We start from the raw sequence: 21,441 nt of genomic DNA on the forward strand, positions 1-21,441 counted from the left end.
TCACAGTCCAAAATCCGGTTCAAGAGATTAATTAGCTTAGCACCATGTAACAAATTCATGACAGAGGAAAGGATAATATTCACTGCTCCTGGACAGCATTCGGTTGCTTAACTGTCAGAGAAAGCAGTGCCTTTCCGCTGGCCCTTGTCTCAAACAGCACACAACCTAGTTCCCTGCATAACAATACACACGGTGCGGCACGAGTCATGAGCTCTGCAGAAAGACCTGCATGTGATGACGTGTTGATATCTAGATAACACTCTGGCTTCTTGCTACACGTGCTTGGAAATGGGATAAGGCGAGAAGTGAGGGGCTGAGGTTGGAAGGAGCTCAGCTCTGCCTCCAAACCAGTGCATAACTCCCTCTACAGGAATATGTGGGTAAATTATTGACTTACCTGGTTTTAAACCTCAAATTTGAAGGAAGCATCTCTCAGAGGTAATGTGACTATAGAGCAGCACCTAAATCTTTTTGACGGCAATTCAACTGGCTTCTTGCCAGAAAACGGGTACAAAATACAGCCAGAAGGGCAGAAAGCAGCAGGTAGAACAATGAAAGGACTTGGTTTCATCTATACTCTTGATGTCTAAAAACTGACTTCTGTTGGCACCAATCATGGGAATAATATGAAGACCACAGACACCACCCTCCACCAATATACATTCATAGAGCCAGCTGCAAGGAGGAGGAGGGAATCAAGCAAGGCTGCAAAGAAACAAAACCCAATAAAAACATTATTAACACTGACAACTGCAACAGTAAAACCACACAGGCAAAAAAAAGCACTATCCAACTAAGAAAGAATTTTTTACTTTGGTAGCCTAAAGGAGACCACTGGTAAGCAAAAACCTAATCATAAAAGCATGAGCCTTAAATCCCCTACAGTATATGGCATACTCCTTTGGATCATAAAGGATACTAAGAAGCTGTCCCTTCTGCTGGTCTCTTTTGTGACTGCTCACAGATAGGTTATCACATGTTACACACCATTTCTTGTACCAGTTTTCACAAAATCACAGAATCACACAATGTTAGGGGTTGGAAGGGACCTCAAAAGATTATCTAGTCCAACGTCCCTGGCAGAGCGGGACCAACTAGAGTAGATCTACAGCAAAGCAGGGGATCTACATTTTGCTGAACAACTCTGTCCATCAAGGCTCCTACTCTATATCCATGTCTCCTATTCACGTGTACTCATGACTGCATGTTGAAGGGAGAAAGACCTTTTGCAACAATTTCCCATTTTTGTCCTGTCCAATCATGTGTCTATTCTTTAGGGAATATGCACAAGAGTCTGTAAATATTCAGGGACAATTAATCTCGCCAACTTTAAATGCCTATCAATTACTTAGCCAAGTCTAACTTATCTAAGCTCTTCTACAGCCAAGTGACAGAACCAGATACCTCTACAAATAAGGGACCTGAGGCAGCTGGGTGACTCATATCTCAAAAGGGGATCCATTGTATTGAGGGCCTATCCTGGGAACTCTTACTCACATAAGCAGTCAATAAAACTGCTTACTGCTCCTGCGTATTATTGAAACACTAAACTTTCTCCACAAGATGCACTTGTGTTTCTTCTATTGTTTGTCCTGGTTTTGGTGCTACAGAGGGATGCAGTTGTCTCCAGTCATCATGGTTCCAAGAAAAAAAGCAGACTGAAACCCACCATGGAATGAAAGCCCATTTTCCCCAGAAAGATGCAATATGTACTTTTGTAAAAGTCACACTTGCAGTTGAGTTTCAAATCCTCAGACTGTGCTAATTTTAATATTCTCTGCCTTCAACAGTAGGTTTGTGGGGTTTTTTTTACAAACATGGCCTACAGATAAGATGTTAGATAATTTTATTTTAAAAATTACTAGTATATATGCACATATGTGTGTGCATGTATATAAAATACTTTTCCCATTTACAGAGAGATTAGTGAACATTCTAGTCACCAATGAAGCAGAAATATAAGAAACAATATCTAGAAGTTGTAATAATTAGTTACCTGACAATTTGCAATTATATACTGCATGTCTACTTCCATCTGCATAAACAGTGTCCCCTTCATTAACAAATCATTTGACTTCCACAAAACCGGTAAAAAAAGAGAATAAAAGAGTTTAATTTCCCTATTCTCTCAGCGTAACTGCATTCAGTAGGTAAGAACTTAGAGGATTAAAGATACATTTAGGAAAAAAAAAAAAAAAAGGATCCTGCAACAAATATGAGCAGAGGGAAATTGAAACCATAAAAGATACTTGAACATGAAATAGTGGTAGAAGACTCAACCAAGGTTGCATTTTCAATTTTGACAGGCTGCTTCCTGGCAGTACTAGCCTAAGTACTGCTAGATCATTAGAACCTGCAGCTGCTGTGAACAAGGAATACCCCAACCCAGCACACTTCCAAGACACTGAGGATACATTTCCCAGCTGATTAATGACTGTGCTGCCACTGAAAGGGAATGTCCTACTGTGTTCTCGTGTCCGTGTTGTGTTCCTGGTACTCACATAACTCACAGTCTGTATTGGTGCTGGCACAAAGTGGGGTAGGGAAGGGGAGAACATGAGAAGTCAGCATAGGGACCAAATGCAATGCAGTAAATTCAAACCCTGAAGCACGCATTAGTCAAGGACAAAAGGAAGATACTCTTTAGTCCATACCTTCATTCAAATGGAAAAATACTACACTTGCATTTGGAAGTAAAGAGAACGGTTCACTCCTTACTCTAACACATATTCTAACGAGGTTGGTTTATGTCCAAACATAGGTTAATACTTAGGAACGCATGGAAAGTACATAGCTAGTCAAGTTGACAAAAACCATTTAAAATTGATGCAAACAGTAGTAAGAAATTGATTAAGTATTGTATAAAAAAGGGAGCCTCTTATTATTTAACACTTGAAAAGCTGCAAGTTTAATGAATTGTCTGTGCTTCAATATGATTATCTCAGTATCTCTCTGTTCATATTATGTGTGTGGCTTGTCTTTCTTCCTATTAAAAGACAAAATGTCTTAGGGCTGTATGCAAAGGCAGACTTCCTCAGAGTGCTTTTTTTGCACAAGTTAGATACCTCAAAATTCTGTCCACTACCTCCCAAGTCTTCCTTGGTTTTGATGAACTATCTGTCTGCATAGGAAGTGAAAAGATCTCCTGCAAATGAGCTGTACAATTCCTTTGCAGTTAATGTGAAGCTGGAAAGGAACAAAATCATTAAAGAAGATGTTCCAGAGAGTCAGGAAGCCCTTATGTGAATGACAACTTTTGATACCAAGAGATGACAAGTGATCTGCATCTCCTGTTTGGAGTTTAATGTTACTTCTCCACTTGGCTGCATTTACTGCATCTGTATTTTAAGATGAGCTTTTCATACTGTCAAGTCACATAAGGTTGATAATGCTGAGGTAAACATAAATGGAAAAAGTGAGCAACTGAGACTACAGCATCTCTGAGATCTTGGAGAGTTGCGCCTAGTACTATACTGAATGCTACTCTCCTCCCTTTCCACTAAACTCACCTGAGTGTTTTGTACTTCATCTCTGTCTAAGCATTTATTTTGCCTTAGAATAAATGAGAAGAAAAAAAAAAAAAAAAAAGAAGAAACTACAGATTTATTGTTCCCTTGAAAACTATCTGAGAACTTCGCTTGCTTCATAAGCAGGTAATTTGTACCTCCTTTGCAGTTTGAAGGATAAACTGCCTATCAGGCAGAAATCTTTCTGAGCAGCCTGAACAGAAGCGTTGCAGATACACAATGGATTACCGGGGATACTGGATGGAGACAGGTTATTACATGTCATGCAGAAAAAGGATTCTGTATTTCTTATTACGTTTCCTATAAATGTGTTTCATTAGAGCTTAAACCAGCTAGCTTGCCTGGTACGAGCGAGCAGACTCCACTGAGCATGCAAAACAATTAATTTTCGTTTTAAAAAGAGAGAGCGAGCATATGCTTAGCAATGATGGTGACAAACAGAAATGTTATTATTGGCTTCAGACTATTATGTGAATCTCTGTTCTCCTTTTCTGCCAACCTAAAAGGCCATCACAAGCTTTTACCTACAAGCACCGAAACCAATGCCTGTGTTTTCATGACTACCAGCAATATGGTGACTTTCATAAAGGTGAGAATGGCATATACGTTAATATAACAGACTTCAGCTTATTTATCATCCTGTCCTTGTGCTATATACTTTTAGAAGTCGCTAGGTATAACTCGAAAACGCATCCAAGGGCAAGTTCAAAAAGTATCCTGTGGTTTGATACCAATTCCAAGACTGTTCACATAATCATGTCTAGCCAGACAAACACCTATGCCAAGACTGGAATGCAGGGCTTTCATTTACTGAGATATTTTGGGGAGCCCAGCACATCGCTGTGAGATGGAGATCTGGGAGCTACCAAAATCCCAGGCTGACAACTAGTCAGCCTGCAGTAGCCACTCTGTAAAGCATGTGTCTAATGAACACAGGTTTCCAGACCCTGAGGACTGGAGAAAAGGATGTGACACCAAGCTGGAGTCACCAAACATAACACACCTGTTGACTTTCAGTAGGTTAATGGCAACTGCAGTATTCCAGAAACCTGATGGATTCACGAGCCATCAACATGAGCCTTGGCTGCAGTCTGGCAACAAACTGAAACTACCATGTAATAGGAAAAGCCCTTCTTGGAATGGTTTCCTGAAGAGAAGGGTATACACTATCCTTCCAAAGAGTGAATAAGTAATGCCAATCCAGCGCAGAAGGTATTTTCTTTTAACACTTAAAAATAACTCTGCAGTTGAGGGTGATTACCTGCTTCCTCCTGTTCCCTAGTAAACAATTCTTTACCTCCCACATAAACACAGTAGCCCCCTAATTCTCACAAAAGCAATAAAATCTGTGATTGTGCAGACACATGACTTCAGCTACTCTACTATGGGATACCATTGCCGACTCTGGAAGTGATACCTGGATCTTACTTTCAATAAACTCAACATAACGCAGGGAAGATAAGAGATACTGAGACTGGCTGAGATTTCAGCCAGTTGAAGTTGGTATGTATAGTTTTTAATCAGCTAAAGCAATGATGGGTGCTGATACGCATGGTATGCACTGGTCTGATACCACTTTTTGAGCCTGAACTTTGTTCAATTTTTTCCACAAAGTCAACAAGTGGAAGAAACCTAAAGTCTCCATCACATCTGTGAAAGGCAGAACTTGTTTATTCAAACCATGTCAAGCACAGTAACACACGTATGATGGTAACAAGCCCAACAAGGCTTCTGTTGGGCTTGACAGCACTGTAGCAGGTTGATGACTGAAGAGCTTAATTACAGGTGTGCAGTTTGTTTGTCAGACTCACCTAAATATAGCCAGCACACCATAGTCTTCAAGCCATTTGAGATTATTAACTATGGGATAATTCCAGGCTTTCAGACTTTGCATTTTTAACTTCTCTCTGATGACTCAGATTAGTTTAGAGGAGACATGCAAAGGAAGACAGGAGAGAATTAAGATACTCCTTTAAGTATAGCAAAGTAAAGCAAAACTTCCTCCCAACCCAGATATAGCAAACACTGAGCTAATACTATGGGGCCAAGAGCTGGCTGGACCTTTATGGAGAGCTAGAGCCTGCCTTATCTCTGACAGATAACTACCCCTTCCTCACTAATAGAGATGACATGGAGAATCTCTGAATGATCAGAAGGGCCTGATCAAAGGGAAGACACTAAAGAGGCTTGGAAAGGGTTTGCTACTCCAATTAACTGACTGCTCAGGGAAGCAGTGCAAGGCAAGACCAGATGAATATTGGAGATATTCAGAAGCTGTCTGGACACAGTCCTGGGCAACTGGATCTAAGTGGCCTTGCTTGAGCAGGGGGGGTTGGACCAGATGACCTACAGAGGTCCCTTAATGCCTGTTTATTAGTTTCGCGTTCCGTCTTCACTGATCATTGAGTTCTTGAACAAGTTCCACCCTGGAGTACCCTCTTCATCTTAGGGAAACCAGGCATGATGCTGATACCACCAGATAAGATGCTTTCTGTAAGTTTCTGCCTAGTTTTACATGAAACTTTGACACAAAATTATCTTCTTGAATAGAATTATCAGAATTTTGTTTTCAACATACATCTCTGAACAAAGGAACTAGAAGCAGCTTGATTTTTATGGTATCAGGAGTAACAGGCGTAATTAATTGTGGATATAATTCCAGGAAAATCTAGAAATAGTATTCAGCTGCTAAAGACCGTACAACTCCCTTAAAAGAAAGCCTTTTGCAATTCACATAGATACATTAGCTTAAGTCTGTTCTCAAAGAAGACATATCCAAGACTGCTGACTGCTAAAAATTCATTGTTTTATTCTTATCTTTCATTACCATAGACACCGCTGTTATAAATGAAGAACACACATACGCACACACACACACAAAAAAAATCATGTGTGGGAAGCCAGATATCCCTCAGGCAAGAAACACCTTCCACCATACTTGGGTAATGGTAAAATGTTGGATTCAGGCTATGATGTTTCAACAGTGAATACATTTGCACTTCTGTGGAAGTGTTCCTCTACCCGCAATGCCAATGCTAGAAGGCTCATTGCAGCTGAATGCTGCATGAAGAAATTCTGGTGTCCAGCCATACCCTAGGGATTTGATTTTTGGGTGTATACTTAGGAAAATACCAACCTTTCTTGCCCTACTTTTAAATTGGTATTTAAATTCCTAGGAACTTCACTACTATTTTCAACATCTAAGTGGTTTTTTTGAATACAGTAACAAAATTTCAAGTATTTGGAACCTGTATCTTGAGTAGGAATCTGTCATGTGTCAAATACTCTTTCATGAGCAATTTCCACTCAATGAACTTGCTGATATATAGCTGTAAATAAAAGCATTTGTATTTGTGTTCAGCAAGTGTGATGAACACCACTAACATGTGAAAGAAAAACAAGCTCCCAAATACTCTGCCAAAGATTTGCAGAAGCATTTTGGAGTCGTCTTCCTTAAACTCTAAAGTTCTAATATTAACAGTGTGTTTCTGTAGTCTAAAGATCAACATTTCTGCTCCACAGCCATTTCCTATGAAGACAACCAAGACAGGGAATTGAACATGTCAGGACACTTATGTACTGGTCAGAGTTGTAGCAGAGACTTTCTGTGAACAGCAAACTCGGGCAAAACACTGAATAAGATACATTATTTCACCTCCCTTCACCTAAGTTTACCTCCATGGAACTATTCCTCCTACGTAAGGGCGTGTGCTAAGTTCATGTTTGTATAGCGCCTATACCTTTTGATGGCAGGTTTTTCAGAGTTGCTAAACGTTGTCACCATTATTGAGCAATAAACAAATAAGTTATTTGTGCCAACAGTTCAAGTCCTACCTGGGCACTATTTTGTACTGTGGTGTGAGGAAATTGTTTAATTTTCTTTTCTTTTCTTTTAAATGCCAGTACTTTTCCAAATTTCAAGAAGCATTCCAAGTAAAGTGCTTTTGATCTAACGTTATTAGATCACCTTAGAGCAAAACAATTCACGCACAGAAAAAAAGAGTGTGCCCACAGAAAGCTTTCTGAATTGCAAGTGACTATACAATATGTTAACACACCCAGTCAGTGAAACTTTCCACTCTAGCTGTAATATAATAAACGAGGGCACTGCATCTGCTTTGGAACCTTCCCTACTGCTCTTGTATCATCTGAAAACCCGTAAAAAAATTAAAGCTTTCTGCACCAGAGAGAGTCAGCATAGGGATCCATCTTCCCCCTTGCCCCTAATGAATATCAAAATTTCAGTACTTGGACCTTTGCTGATCTCAGCTGTGCCTCAGCATCAGTGGCAGAGAGGTGGGCTGCAAGCAGGCAGGCAGCAAAATATTTGGAAACCAACACCCTGCATAAAAGCAGGAACTACCTGACTGTGTTCATAACAGCACAGTCTTCTCAGAGTCCAAACCTGTATCTTTTCTTGATCAATTCCAGCTTTCTGACAATTAGTCTGGAGTAGACAAAAACTGCATCAAACACAGCAGTAATACATTATTTCAGCACAACGAAGACAAAGTAAAGCAGAGACGTATTTCCTTGAATGCAGACCTGTAAAAAAACCTCTCAATGAGCAATGGGAGCACAACCTCAATCAAGCAACCTGATAAAATCTGCTCTACAGATGTCTCTGGTACTACCAGGCAGAGTCGAATGCTTTACCTCTGCCACTTCGCTTTGACCCGAGGGCCAGACTCCACCAGAAATCACATAACGTGCAATATTTTTCATACAGAAACTCCAGTGATCAAACTACATCTCAGAGCATTATGAAACTGCTATGCTTTGATTTCATATTTCCCTGGTTGTGGTTCTGCATATTAAGAGTAACTTGTGAATTGTGCTCTTGGCCTTACTATGTTGTTTCGCTTTGTTGTAAGCAGACACAGATTAGATTTCTAGTCTCATACTCTTAACCCTGACTGAGTGGTAAAACGACTGCAAGATCAGAGACTGAACGGACAAGGACATGTCAGCAATCTGGCTGAGTAATTAAGCAATGAATTGATAGGTATGACAAGTAGTTTCATTCAATTTTTAAAGTACAGCAGCTCCAATATAAGCCAAAACAGTTGATAACATGCATATATTGGGTGAGATATGGTGGAAGGAAGCGTTCTGCCCTCATCTTCCTATCCTTCAAAACAAGCCGTCAGCATGTATCAAATTCATTTTTAAGAAGGGCCCATTAACATGTACTATTAAATGCTTATTTTGTTTTTTAAAAAAAAAAATCACAAGTGGTGCTGACTGCTGAAACACTGGAGTTGAAATTCACACCAACAGAAGTTAGTTCTTGTAATGCTAATACATAGGCCTCACACTGCCCTCTTCAACAGAGGTTAACTCATATTTTCCCTTGACAGAGATGTATGTGCATATATAAGTACGCTTAGTCCAGACATTCCTCATAAACAGTTGATCTGATTTAAAGTAGACCTTTATTTTCAAATTACTTTGACATACCTACGGAATTGGACATATATAAATCCCCATACAAATAAACACTACCCAGTATGAAGCTCTTAAAACCCAGATTTACGATAGAAATGTGGAGACAGACTCTTCAACAGGGGCAAGGCTTAACGTCATTACAATAGATCAAGACAGAGTATTGTTCAACACAATTTTCTTCCTTCTCGATGGCATATCCAGCTGTCTTGTAACATTTGTTACTAGAAGACTCTTTTCTTTGAAACTGCAGTTGCTGTTACTGTTGTCATTAAATCCTTAAAGAAAAAATAGAAGCTCCCACTGCTGCTCTCTCCCTATGAACAGCAAGTGAATAGAGATGAGCCAACACCTTATTAAGTATAAGCCAAGCTTTCAAGATGGCCTGCAGAAATAAATAGGATGTCTACAATACAAAGTTACGGTTAATAACAAAGATGAAATTTTGGTACGAAAAACCTACCTTAGGAGAAGAAGAAAGCTCCCTCGTTGCAGGAACAGCTGAGATGTTCTCACTCATGCCTGTCTCTGTCTTTGGCAAGAGGTTTGGTGGTTCAGGAGCCTTTCTTTTCATCTTCTTTTCTGATTCTTGCAGTGGAGCAACTTTAACTAAACCAGGGCTTGATTTTGGTTCATAAAACGGATTTGATCTAATTAAAAGAAGGGAAACATTTCTTTGATATCTCCTTGGAATTAAAACTGAAAATCAGACCTCTTTAGAGAAGACGACTAAAATGCTTTTATTATGCCATGTACGAATATGTTTTGCCTTTACATGCTTTTAGATACCATTTTTTCATGCAACTGAAAAGTGAGTTATAACAGTTAAAACTGTACTAGGTCAGAACTTCCATAAATTTATAAAGTCCTGTAAATTACATAAGTTTTATCAATTGCATAAATCTAACTCTGGACTTATACTTAGCTATCTGTCAAGGAGTGATCTGATTTACAGACAAGCTCAATGTCAACAAATCTGAGTGAAGTTGCTGGCCGTTTAATATTCTAATGAACAGAACTAAGAATGTTTCATTAGAACAGAGTGAAGAATCCAGCCACTTTCACATGCATGCCTCAACACCGCTTTAGAGGCCTCGCTCTCGGCTGTCCAAGTCTGAAAATTTTGGCCTTCACAAGTACACAATTCACACGGAGTGTATTTAAAACTCTGCAGCATACAGGCACCACGCCATTTCAAGGACACTCTCTGGATAAGAGAATAGTGTAAGAAAACAACAGCTGACTTGTGCATACCTCTCTACAGATACCAGCAGCCTTCACCTGTCTATTTTGAAAGTCCTTTTTGTAACTAAACCTCATTTAAGAAACACTACAAACATCTTGCACCAAGTGTGTGCAGTCCAAAGAATAATTATTAACTGTGGTGTTCACGTTCCAACTCCACACTTGTTCCACCCTAAGTAAATACTTCCACAGCATTTCCAAATTCTATCTATTAGTTTGATACACCAAATATCAAATAATAATACATCAAATAATGGCTTCTACTATGCACTTAGAAGAGCCAGCAATTTTGTATTCTGCTAAGGATACTTACAGGGACCTTCTTTGCACTGAATTCTTTTATTCGCTTTTCATATTATGCAATCCAAAACTGGATGGTTTATTACAGAATCAACATGTTAATCAATTCTTTTCTGGTCCATACTTCCCCTGAGAGATATATTTATCATATATCTCAAACTATGTTTATGTAACTAAGTCACCGCAATTCCCACAGATCTATCTGCGTACGGTTATATAAAGCATAACCAATCATGATGAATAACCTTGGTCCCTTGAATTCAACTCTAGATGGAAACAACATAGCATACAGCGTAGGACAAGAGCCTACCTAGCTAGATCCATTTACAAATTTCCTCTCAGGATAAGCGCCATGAGCTAGTACACACTGCTTTTGAAGAACAACAACAGCAAAATTTGGGCAGAAGCAAAAAAACTATTCATCCAGTTTCCTCTCACACAACACCAAATTTCTCTCAGTTTTTGTGTACTTTTAGTATGAAAATACGTCTTTCAGTTTCATAGACTGATTGTAGAATGTATTTTAATGCAGTTTACCATCACCCTCTTTTCATTGAGAAAAAATAAGGAATCAATAATCCACACCACAGAAAACTAAGTCTGCTTCTGAAAGGCAAAGTTCACTGAAGCACAGAAGGGAAGACTGGGCCTAAAACATCCAGACCTTTTGGAGAATCTGCCGCTGCTTGCTATAGAGAAAGCGATCTAAATCTAGTTACTGAAGTGAAAGGAAAGACTAACACTAAAACGACTCATCTGCTGACTGAAGGCAACTTTCAGGTGTTCCCACTTTGCTGGCCATCAAGTGCAAAGCCATCAGTGCAATCAAAACTAAAGGCAACACCAAAATAATGAGTTAAATAGGAATGGAAGGGTGTTTTCTATGGGAGGAAGTAGACACAGGAAGGTATTCAGGCTGGAGTGGAGAATGCGCCTGGCTGTCAGTAGCTCTAATTTAGCTGACAGCCCAGCTCAGCTGTCTTCAGACACCAGAAAGTTCAAATGGAGGTGAATATGAAGATAAAAGAGAGAAAGGCCGAATAACAATGCAGCAAGAGAGCACCAGGTTTCCATTAGTTCAAGTTAGCCTTCTGAACAGCCAACAGACACAGCATGTTTGGCAGGAAAATAATTTACCTCTGTGTACTTGGAATTATAAATGTGTCTTTGTAAGGTGTTAAAATTAATTTGGTGTGAGAAAAGAAAAAAAACAAACAACCAAACACACCTTATCAACGAGAGTAAAAAAGTTTGGAAGAACTATCTTTTGAGTTTTTATGCTCCATAATTGTCTGCGCTTCATGTGTAATACTGAAGAATTGTACCCTACTGTGTGCACCAGAAGGAAGTGCTATAAGGAGACAAGTGACTGCCTTTTTTTCCTAGATAAGAACTTTCTTGAAAGCCACACTAAACCCTCACATTTTGGTCATAGCATGGGCAGAACACACATGCACTACTTTCCACCTTCCCCTCTGCATTGCTTTTAATTGGTCTTACAAATATTAAGAAAGATTTTTGAAAAACTAAGTTTAATACAGAAAAAAAAGCCCTAAATGGTTCTTGCCCAAAGAGGTTACAGATTTTGAAGTCATGAGGGTCTGATCTATGCAGCAGAGTTTGGTCCAACAGCTTCCACGTGGCTATACAAGAAACTAAGCACGGGAAAAGTCTGGCTAAAAAAAGCCTTAGCTGAAAAATATTAAAGCACTTCTCTCTGAGGTCAGTTCAGCTCATACTTTTTATTTCTGTGAAGTTTTTTAATGGATCCACACAATATGATTTGCCTAAAGTAGTACTAGACTGTCCACCACAAAATTAAAAAAAAAAACCCAAACAAACCTGACAAACTACCTGGCATTAAGCTGTCACTGGCAGTGTGGTGGCTTGTGGCTTCTTGCGCAACAGGCAGCTTCAATAGGTGGCAACTTGATCGTCTTTCCAATTAGACAGCATTATTCTAAGCCATGCAACGATTAACGACATAAGAAGCCACAGAGCCCAATAATATCTGAAAGCAAGTTTTATTCTGATCAATTTAAAAATAACTTTGATCAGCATTACTGGTTAACTGGAAAAAAAAAAAATCTACATTTTATTGAGGAGGAAAACCAAAGCTGTCAGTGTGGTAGGGTTAAAAGATCAGGCAATATTACCGATCAGAAGTACTAGGGTTGAAAGCATTATACTTTAAGTAGTTGTGGGCTATGCTTTTTCAAATAATTAAGCTTAGCTTAGCAAGGTGTGCCGGCCTTTATTAACAGGTAGCCACCTACCATTTTGATTTTAATGTATAAAATTCAACAAAGCAAAAGCAGAATTTTACACTAACATTCAAATGAACAAACCTAACAAAAGGAAAATGTGTTCCTTATCTCTAGCTAGGTATGAGAATTTAGCCAGAGCAAGTATGTTGTGAGAGCATAGTTTTACAGCAGAATGTATGTACTGGATCATCTAAGTCCCTCTGTACCGTGCAACGCCTCATTATGCTTATGACTATGCTTTGCTTATGTGTGTTGTGAAATCTTACGTTATCTTCACAACCATTAGTGAAATATGTTTCAATTAAGCCAATTACCCAAGGTAAATCCCTCACAGAGGCACAGTGAGAGTAAGTACCTTTTCCAAGATTACAAGGGGAGTCTGTTACAAAACTGGAGCCAGAGTTCAACTTTTGGGGCACTCTGTAAGCTCCAAATCCAGAATCAGAACTAGGGATCTGCCAGAGTATAGTGGGACAAGGGTCCTGATACCAACTGATGAGTCCATGTTCCCATGACGCATCATTGCATTTCACACAACATACAAGAGGAAAATGCCAAGTGGTGCATTAAATGAACTCCAATGAAACATTTAAGGTGCAGGGATAAAAATACAATGTATTTCCTGAGAAACAGTAAATGTCTTTCAGGAGCCTTGTTTCTCATGCCTTCCATCTATCAGGTTCAAAACCATCCCAGGGGAAAGCACTAGAGGTAATAAAAAAATGACTAAAAACTACCCAAAACAAAAGACAGGAGAGAGGTTGAAAATATGCAAAGTTTTCTAATGCCGTGCTATGACTCAGTGGTTCAGCCTTGTCTTGAATACACTGCTCAGGCCAAGTCAACACATCTTAAAATAGATACACAGCAGAAGAAATAACAGGGTCTAGACGCGTGCGGTGAAAACTATTAGACAGATGAAGATACTTCTGTATGAAGAGAGATTGAAAAAGTTAGCACCATTTAACTTAGACAAGTGACAAGTAATGGTGAACACGCTAGAGAGACACAACATAGCAACTGTTTACAGCAGATAAATCCAACACTACTAATTGTTGTTTTGATAAGCCAGCAGAAGAGATAGTGTATGGGATTGGAAAGGTAACTTATTTGCAATCAATAAAAGGAAACCCATTTCATATAAGATCTTGGTTTTTTGTGGAACTCTCTGCCACAAATTGACACTTAAGTCTAGACTTTAATAGGATTTGGAAGAAGATTAGCCACTTATGTAGATAATAAAAGCATCACTAGTCACATTAGATAAGAAACAATATGCATGTGGACATAGAGCCTCATGATTTAGGGCACAGAAAAACTACCAACTGGCACTGCCTATGAAAATCTTCCCGCTGGTGCTCACCGTACCACACCTTAGCAGAAACCTGCTACTGAAAAATTTGAAAATCACTGACATGAGGTAAGGTGTAAGAGTGCTTGTAGGTGTAGTATCACAAGTCCTGTGTTCCTAGACTGGAGTTTTATTATTACACTTATTCCTCCAGAGCATTTCAGTATAAAGATTCAAAGGTTCTCCTTGCCACACTTCTCCCCAATACATTTAGCAAATGGTCTCCACATGTATTTCAATGACATGGCACTCCTGGAGGAAAATGTGGAGAGGAAGCTACTTTGGGGGTTCAGGACCAAAAAGCTTATATAAAAGATGTAAAAAACTATTTTACAATGCTTTTTGACTCCTATCCTTCCATCTTTCCATTGCTTTCATAATGAAAATTATGATCAGATTTATGTTCAAGTAGAATCCACCTATGAGGAGTTTATTTTTATCCCTAAAAAACCCAAAAGGAATGAAGCAAATGGGGTCATTAAAATAAGAAGGCTGTTGTAAACAAAGGACTAGAGAAATCTACAGTTCAGTACGCAAAAAACAAGGCTGCTTGCTACAACACTGCTGTAAGCCCATTTGGCAAAGATTTGCTTAGGGTGGAAACAGGAGTATAAATATAAAACGGAGAAAATTCTTCACATGTCCATCCATCTAGCTTTTGCTCTTTCTGCTCTTCTCCTCAGTCCTTTCTGTCCTCTCTACCCATATCTTTTTGGGTGTAAAATATACATATTTTTCCTCTCTGTGGATTCTAGTGATCAGTGAATGATCAGGGATGCCTGGTGTGATGGTCAACAGTGTGATCACACTGTGCTCTGAAGACGCAGCAGCCAGTGCTGTTTGTTCAGGTGCTGCCCTGATGAATGGAGCTGGCAGAGACATCATTCCTCAATGCCCAGTTTTATTTTTTTCCCCCACATAACAAACAACAACAAATCCATGGCCACAGAGCTTTAAAAGGAAAAGATCCTTCAGGGTCCTTCAGATATTTCTGTAAGAGTGCATGGAAATCCTTCAATTTCCTAGAACACAGCTATAAACAGAGAAACATAAAGATGACGATATGACAGCTGTATTAATATTAAATAGGAAAGCAATGCAAATATCATGCCATGATAAATCTCATTAAATCATGTAAAACAATGTTAATTACAGTTGTCATAAAATTGCTTGTAAGTAATCACCATAAACTGCCTCATGAGTGGTGTGGTTGGTGACTAATGACCACAAACAAGGAGTAAGTATATACCTTCAAACCTCCCAAGCTGCACAGCTATTGCAAAAAGCTCTCATTCTTTGTTAGGTTTCTATACTGTAATACAAGGCAGTCAGTATGAGTTTATAAAAGTTATCTGTGTGATTATGATAACAGAAACAACCCAAGAAAGTGCATATGGTGTATCTTTCCCATATAGAGATTCAGTTTTATGAGACTCCCAAAAATGTGCTATGCAGACTGCAAAACAGTCTTCCTTTTCACATACTGCACCAATATAAGACAAACTTTCCATTATCGTTAACAAAAATTCTTATTATGTTGTGTAGTAAAAATAATGGCAAAAAGGACAGGAAGGACCAAGCTCTGCCGCTCCTTAATTTTTGGCTCGTTTGCAATCATCAGGACATGAAGTACCAAAAAGGTACACAGACTTGTTCCTTATCAAGTAATTTGCTATCAATGAGGCAAAGAAAAGTTTCCCAACTGATCACGTTCAGCTGAACAGCATGACTTGGGGATATGGTATTTCCTGCTGCTGAGCTGCCGAAGGATCAGTCTGTCCTAAGGAGGTGATTAAGGATCATCACGGTTGAACCGAATACACCTCAAGATTAAGGCAGGATCTCAGTAATGCTTCCAAAGCTGCTGAAAGATGAAGAATCATACTTACTCATCTAGCTCTTCCTCTTCAGCTTTAGAGTTATCTGCATAGAGGTATTTGCTCATATCCACTGGTCCGACATTTTTCCTTTTTGTGGGTTGTGGAGGAGAATCTCTTACAGTTACAAACGTTTCAGGCTCAGGATCTGGCTCATCAAATGGGTTCAAGTACTCTGGGGCATCTTCATCCTTGAAGGGATTGTAACTGTCAGCATAGAAAACTTCTTCTGGCTTTGAAGATGAAGCTATTTCAGTGTCTGGTTCTACCAAATAACAAAAAATGATTAAACAGATTTAACATTGAAAGAAATTGAAACCATTTTATCAGTCTTTCATATTTTGAAGGCTTATGAAAAGATCTGCTTCTTAACTCTCAATACATAGAGTCCTAGCCTTACATGACTTTTCACACTTTATTTATTTACAGAGTAACCTTGCTTATTCAAAAATAGGTCTTTCAAAAGGTCATTTTATCTAGAGTATATTGAATAGGTTTCATTTTCTCACTTACTAAAGCTCTTTCAACCTAATTAGTTACTAGTTTTCTTATTTGTCATATAAATGGTATTGCAACAGATTTTAAAACATTTTCCCAAGCTATTAGCCAGTTTGTATCCTAACAAAATGTTCTTAATTATTTATTTGAGCTTTCAGTAAAAAAAAAAAAATAATCTTGTATTTACAATAAAATTACTTTTACCGGATATTAAAAATGGCAATAGTAAGTAGGTGGTCTTTTCATTTCTTAAAATGACTGAACCAAAAATCAGTTATTGGGTATGATCAGGAATTACATTTCAAAACATACATATTTTCACTGCTAACTGCTCCTGGTAACAATACATAGTCTCACGGTAAAAATGAATTTAAATTAACCCTAAAGAGACAGATAATTAAATTACTCGTCTATTATTTGGGCTGCACAACAAAAAGTGATTAGCAACCTGGAGCCGCATGCAGTTCTTTAGAGTAAGAGACACTACAGAAAGAACATTACACAAAAGCAAATCGCTGCTGGATATTGAACAATACAAATCCTCATACAGCAATACAACATTTCTTCACAAAGACACTTAGTAACATTCATCTTACTCTTCCCGCAGCATCAAACGATCAGAAGCTCAGTTTAATATCGGCTATGACGTACTTTCAAAAATCTATGCAAATAAGAACTTCAATGCAGTGTTATCAACACTGGATTGTCAATAACCACTCCCACGTTATTCTTAACAAAAAGCATTTCTTTTTCAGCTGTATTGCTACTAAATTGAACAAAACATACCTCTTAGCTTTAAAAGAAAAACCTTAAATATTATTTGTAGCAAGGCTCAGAAAAATGAAAAAAGATGGAGTTCCAAGCATGTTTGTCACTAAATACTTGGGAAGACAAAGTCACTAGTCACACAACTATACAAAGGGAAAGGGTAGTGAAAGAAACAGCGCTGTAGTTGCTTGGTCTTGGATGGGCAAAGTACTGAAGTTGCTAATCCTGGTGAATTGCTAGGAAACGTCAGTATTCTCTACTCTGCCAGCAAAATTCCAGTTCTCCCTGTGTCCAGCCATCAGCACAGCCCAAGGTGACAGAAAGCCCCACCCCATGTAGTGTGACTGACTATAATCTACAGTTTGAACAAGAGCCACTCCTAGTCAGACAGGAATGTGGTCCCCAGATGCAGGTAGCAGCTTCGCCTATCATTGAACTAAGATCAGGGCAGGAAGGGCTTTAGTCCTTCTCAGAACAATTGAGACCTACCAGGGACTGGAAAAATTTCATTTTAAGAACCACCTCACATTTCTAGTGCTATTCTTCTTCTTGGTTCTTCACATCTGAACATCAACACTATGTTATCATACTGTCTTCTAGACTATTTCTAAGAGTCTGTTTCTGAAGTGATGGATTATTTGCTCTACCATCAGAAAGTAGAAACCAAATGGGTTTGGCTAGAATAACAGAAAAAAATGACAATACTGCAGGTTTTAACTGGACAGACTTACAACTATGCATGGTACTTGTGCCTGTGGGATTTTCCTATGGTGATTATTTAGAAAATTACATTAAAAAAAAAATTAATTCCAGGTGAGCTTTGCAGTTTCTCATTCCCTCAGGAGCCTGAACCAACTTAGCATTAAGAAGCAACATATATGGCACTTAAACTTGTATCTTATGTATCTCACAAGTTCTTATATTTAACTTCAAATTCAGAATACAACTGTCAAGTAAAAAACTGGAGTCAAAAAGCAGACTGAGAAGTGTAAATCAGACACTACACTGAAATAGGATGAGATGAAGGTAAAGTGAGATAACAACAAGTTACTATTATGCCTAATGGCCAGTCTTTACTAAAATGTGTTCTAAAAAGAACTAATTAATCAAAATCGTTGTGACTAACAGTAAAAAAAAAAGTTAGGGTTGCAATAATAATCTTAGCTAAACCTATACAAGGGGTTCTGTTACTGTTTAAACAGGTTAAGCCTCACCTGAATATCATAAAGCAACATTTCAGCTATGTCTTAGGAGATGGGCATATAGTCAAACTACTGCAGGATAAATCAGGGGGTGTATTTGCCATATGTCAGCTGTAGTGTATGTGTTCGCCCCTACCCCAGAGTAAGTACAACATGCTTATCCCTTAATAAAAGGGAACAGACTCCTGGGCACTTATGCTGGGAGAAAAGGTAGTTACTGCACAGTAGGTGATGCATATTAAGCTCGCACCCTATCTGTGGTGATTTGTTCATCAGTTCACATCCTTATAAGAAAGATATTTCAGAGAAAGCCACAATAAAATAATATTGAAGGTCTACAGTTTAACTGAGAAGGGAAAGAAATCATTCAAGGCAGAAATTCTTAAAAAGACAAATATGATTAAATCAAGCAAGATTCCTTTGACAGTGTTCCAGGCTAAATATGTCACAGCAGAGCCCAATATTTTAAATGTATTTCTTCATTTTTTTGCAGCCAAAATTGGAAAAGGCGTTCTATACTGGCTTACTTACATCACTCTAGTGTCCAGTGCAGGTGGTCATGTCAAGCAATAGTTTCATCCTGCTTACCCTGAAATGGCCTCAGTGTAGGTATCTGCAGCTGAGCTAGACCCCTTTACAGTTAAAGCTTACACTATGTTCAAACTATGTTAATGTCTAGAATCAGGTGAGCCAAATCCTACCCTTAGTGCACAGATACGCATGACTTGAAGCTCATGGTAGCCAGGATGCTACTCAAATGTTACCCACACGTTTAGGGATTTGATGAACCAGGCCAAGCAGAAATGCTTTTGACATCTGCCCTCAAAAGACAGTTTCATATAAAAAGCAGAAGTAACAATGAAATGCAGAAAAATTATTAATGTATGTCTTGTTCAAACGGTGCAACTTAGTGACGTTTTAACCAAAACTTTTGCTACTTTAAACTTTGCTCAAATCTTAAAATATTTTACCAAGAGAGTACACAACCATCAATACCTGTGTCTGCAACTCCATATGATGGATCGCTGCACCTGCACATGAATCTGTTGATAAATACACATTATCATATCTGAGCAAAATTTGCTGATAACTCACAAGCAGCAGTCAAACAAATATTACTAGAAGGAATGTCAGTAATATTTCCTGAAGTTAAAAACATTCAGGGAAACAACCTCTTAAAGCTATACTGTAAGCTTTTTTTTTTTAATTTGCTTTTAAGTGTCTCCTGGGAAATGACGAGTTAAATCCTTGTTTAAATCTGATAAATTTTAAGGGGCAATGCAAATGGTTTTTGCAATTCTTTCTATTTCAATACGATGGATCAAGTGCTGTAACCCTAACTAGGACAAAATTCTTTCTCTTGTTCATTGGCTCAACAGTAACTACAGGTTTGGCCTTACAGGTGCAGCACTGCAGATCAGTGCCTAAGAGACCTCTGGCTTGTTGTTAATAAAAAGATTTCACAAAATCCTACACACAGGCTAAAATTAAAAAAGCTTCTAAAAATACCATTTTCAAGCCACGCTTATAGACAGAATTTTGTAGGGGTTCAACCAGAACCCACTTAACTTGGCTGCTCATTCTCTTTCCTCTTGTCATTCAGGATACTTTTTTTTTTTTTTTTTTGCCCCCTGTGCTTCCTTCAATGTCCCCACAGGACGGAGGGTCCCCACCTGAACCAAACCAGGCTATCTCCCATGGGGTTTCTGAAACACTTTAGGAGTATCTTTTATGTCAAGCGTTGGTCATCACTTTGTGAGCCTCTCTATAACAAACTAAATTGCTAGGACAGTGACTCAACAACACTGCTCTTAAAGCCACAGCCACTGTTACTTTCCCTGTTACAAAGACATTCATATTTTCACAAGGACTTAATGATGTTGGGAAGCGCATTTTGGGGGGCTGAGCCTACAATAGTTTAAGAGGGACTTACTTCCCTCTTCAAGCTGATTTTACACTAAGGAGTCAACAGAGATTCCCCTGCTCCCCCCTAACCATTAATCCTGAAAACACAGGACTCCAGTCTATGGAACTGATTTTTTTTTTTTTTTAATTGCAGTTCTCTACACTGATATACAAAAAAATAAATAAAAAGATACTTGCAGTTTGGCACTCCAAGGGTCAAACCCACAATAATTTTGCATGGTTAAGTAATAAAGCCACAGGGATGGGAGTGACATGAGGAGAGGTATAAGTATTACTACAGCAGAAGCACCAGCGGCTCTTGTGCCAGAGTCTGGAAACATTACTTGCCCTAACTCCACTGAGAAAGACTGTTCGTGATAGTAATCACTCTGGCACTACTTATCTTCACAATCAGCCTTCTAGTTCCCAGAGGATCTCCAAAAATCACCCTGCCCTTCAACCCACTTGCCTTTTGTAACACAAACATATTGTGACACATCCCTTAAAATCAAACAAAACCTGCACCAAAACATTACACGTACCACTTTCCCCTTGGCAAAGGATGAAAGAACAAGCCACATGTGAACGATATTTAGCTATGCCATTTACTGTGCTACTGGCAGGCACACAGTCACGATGGTGATACGAGCAGCGTAACAAACAGCACAGAACAAAAATGTAACTTCCCAATGCTTCTAGAAAGCATAACAACTGGCATCCCTATAAACCACTGATGGTTTTCTATTACTTTTATTAATACTCACACCAGCAACACATTAGATTTCATTAAGAAATATAAGGAGAAGGGACAGAGTAATCATTTTCCCCTATATTGGTTCTTGTACTGCTCTCCTTCAGACTATCCTAGAAGGACTCGTGTTTGGTACTGCATCATAGCACTGGTTTCATTTGCAGTACAACGTGTTGCAGAGAGCTCAGAAGTCTACACACAAGGTAAAGAAACATATTGGCAAAGTAACGCTGTTTTAAATGAAAGGGGGAGGCAGTGCCAGCAAATAGTTACCCTCATGTCTCAGGTGTGTTGCAGGAAACTTG

At 38.7% G+C, this 21,441-nt stretch overlaps 1 protein-coding gene across 11 annotated transcripts in view; it reads right to left on the reverse strand.

Moving 5' to 3' along the window:
- The window catches only part of EHBP1 (EH domain binding protein 1), a 224,063-nt gene that overhangs the window by 102,726 nt on the left and 99,896 nt on the right, over nucleotides 1-21,441 (reverse strand). For all 11 annotated transcript variants that reach the window (XM_086460878.1, XM_086460876.1, XM_086460875.1 and 8 more), the window contains 2 exons: nucleotides 16,025-16,277; nucleotides 9,436-9,622 (listed from right to left, as the gene is read on the reverse strand). In XM_086460878.1, the coding sequence (XP_086317004.1) occupies nucleotides 9,436-9,622; nucleotides 16,025-16,277 (440 nt within the window). The remainder of the gene's footprint in view (nucleotides 1-9,435; nucleotides 9,623-16,024; nucleotides 16,278-21,441) is intronic.

The sequence above is a fragment of the Leptosomus discolor genome, chromosome 2, assembly GCF_034619465.1.
Source record: "Leptosomus discolor isolate bLepDis1 chromosome 2, bLepDis1.hap2, whole genome shotgun sequence".
Taxonomy (NCBI): Eukaryota; Metazoa; Chordata; class Aves; order Leptosomiformes; family Leptosomidae; genus Leptosomus; species Leptosomus discolor.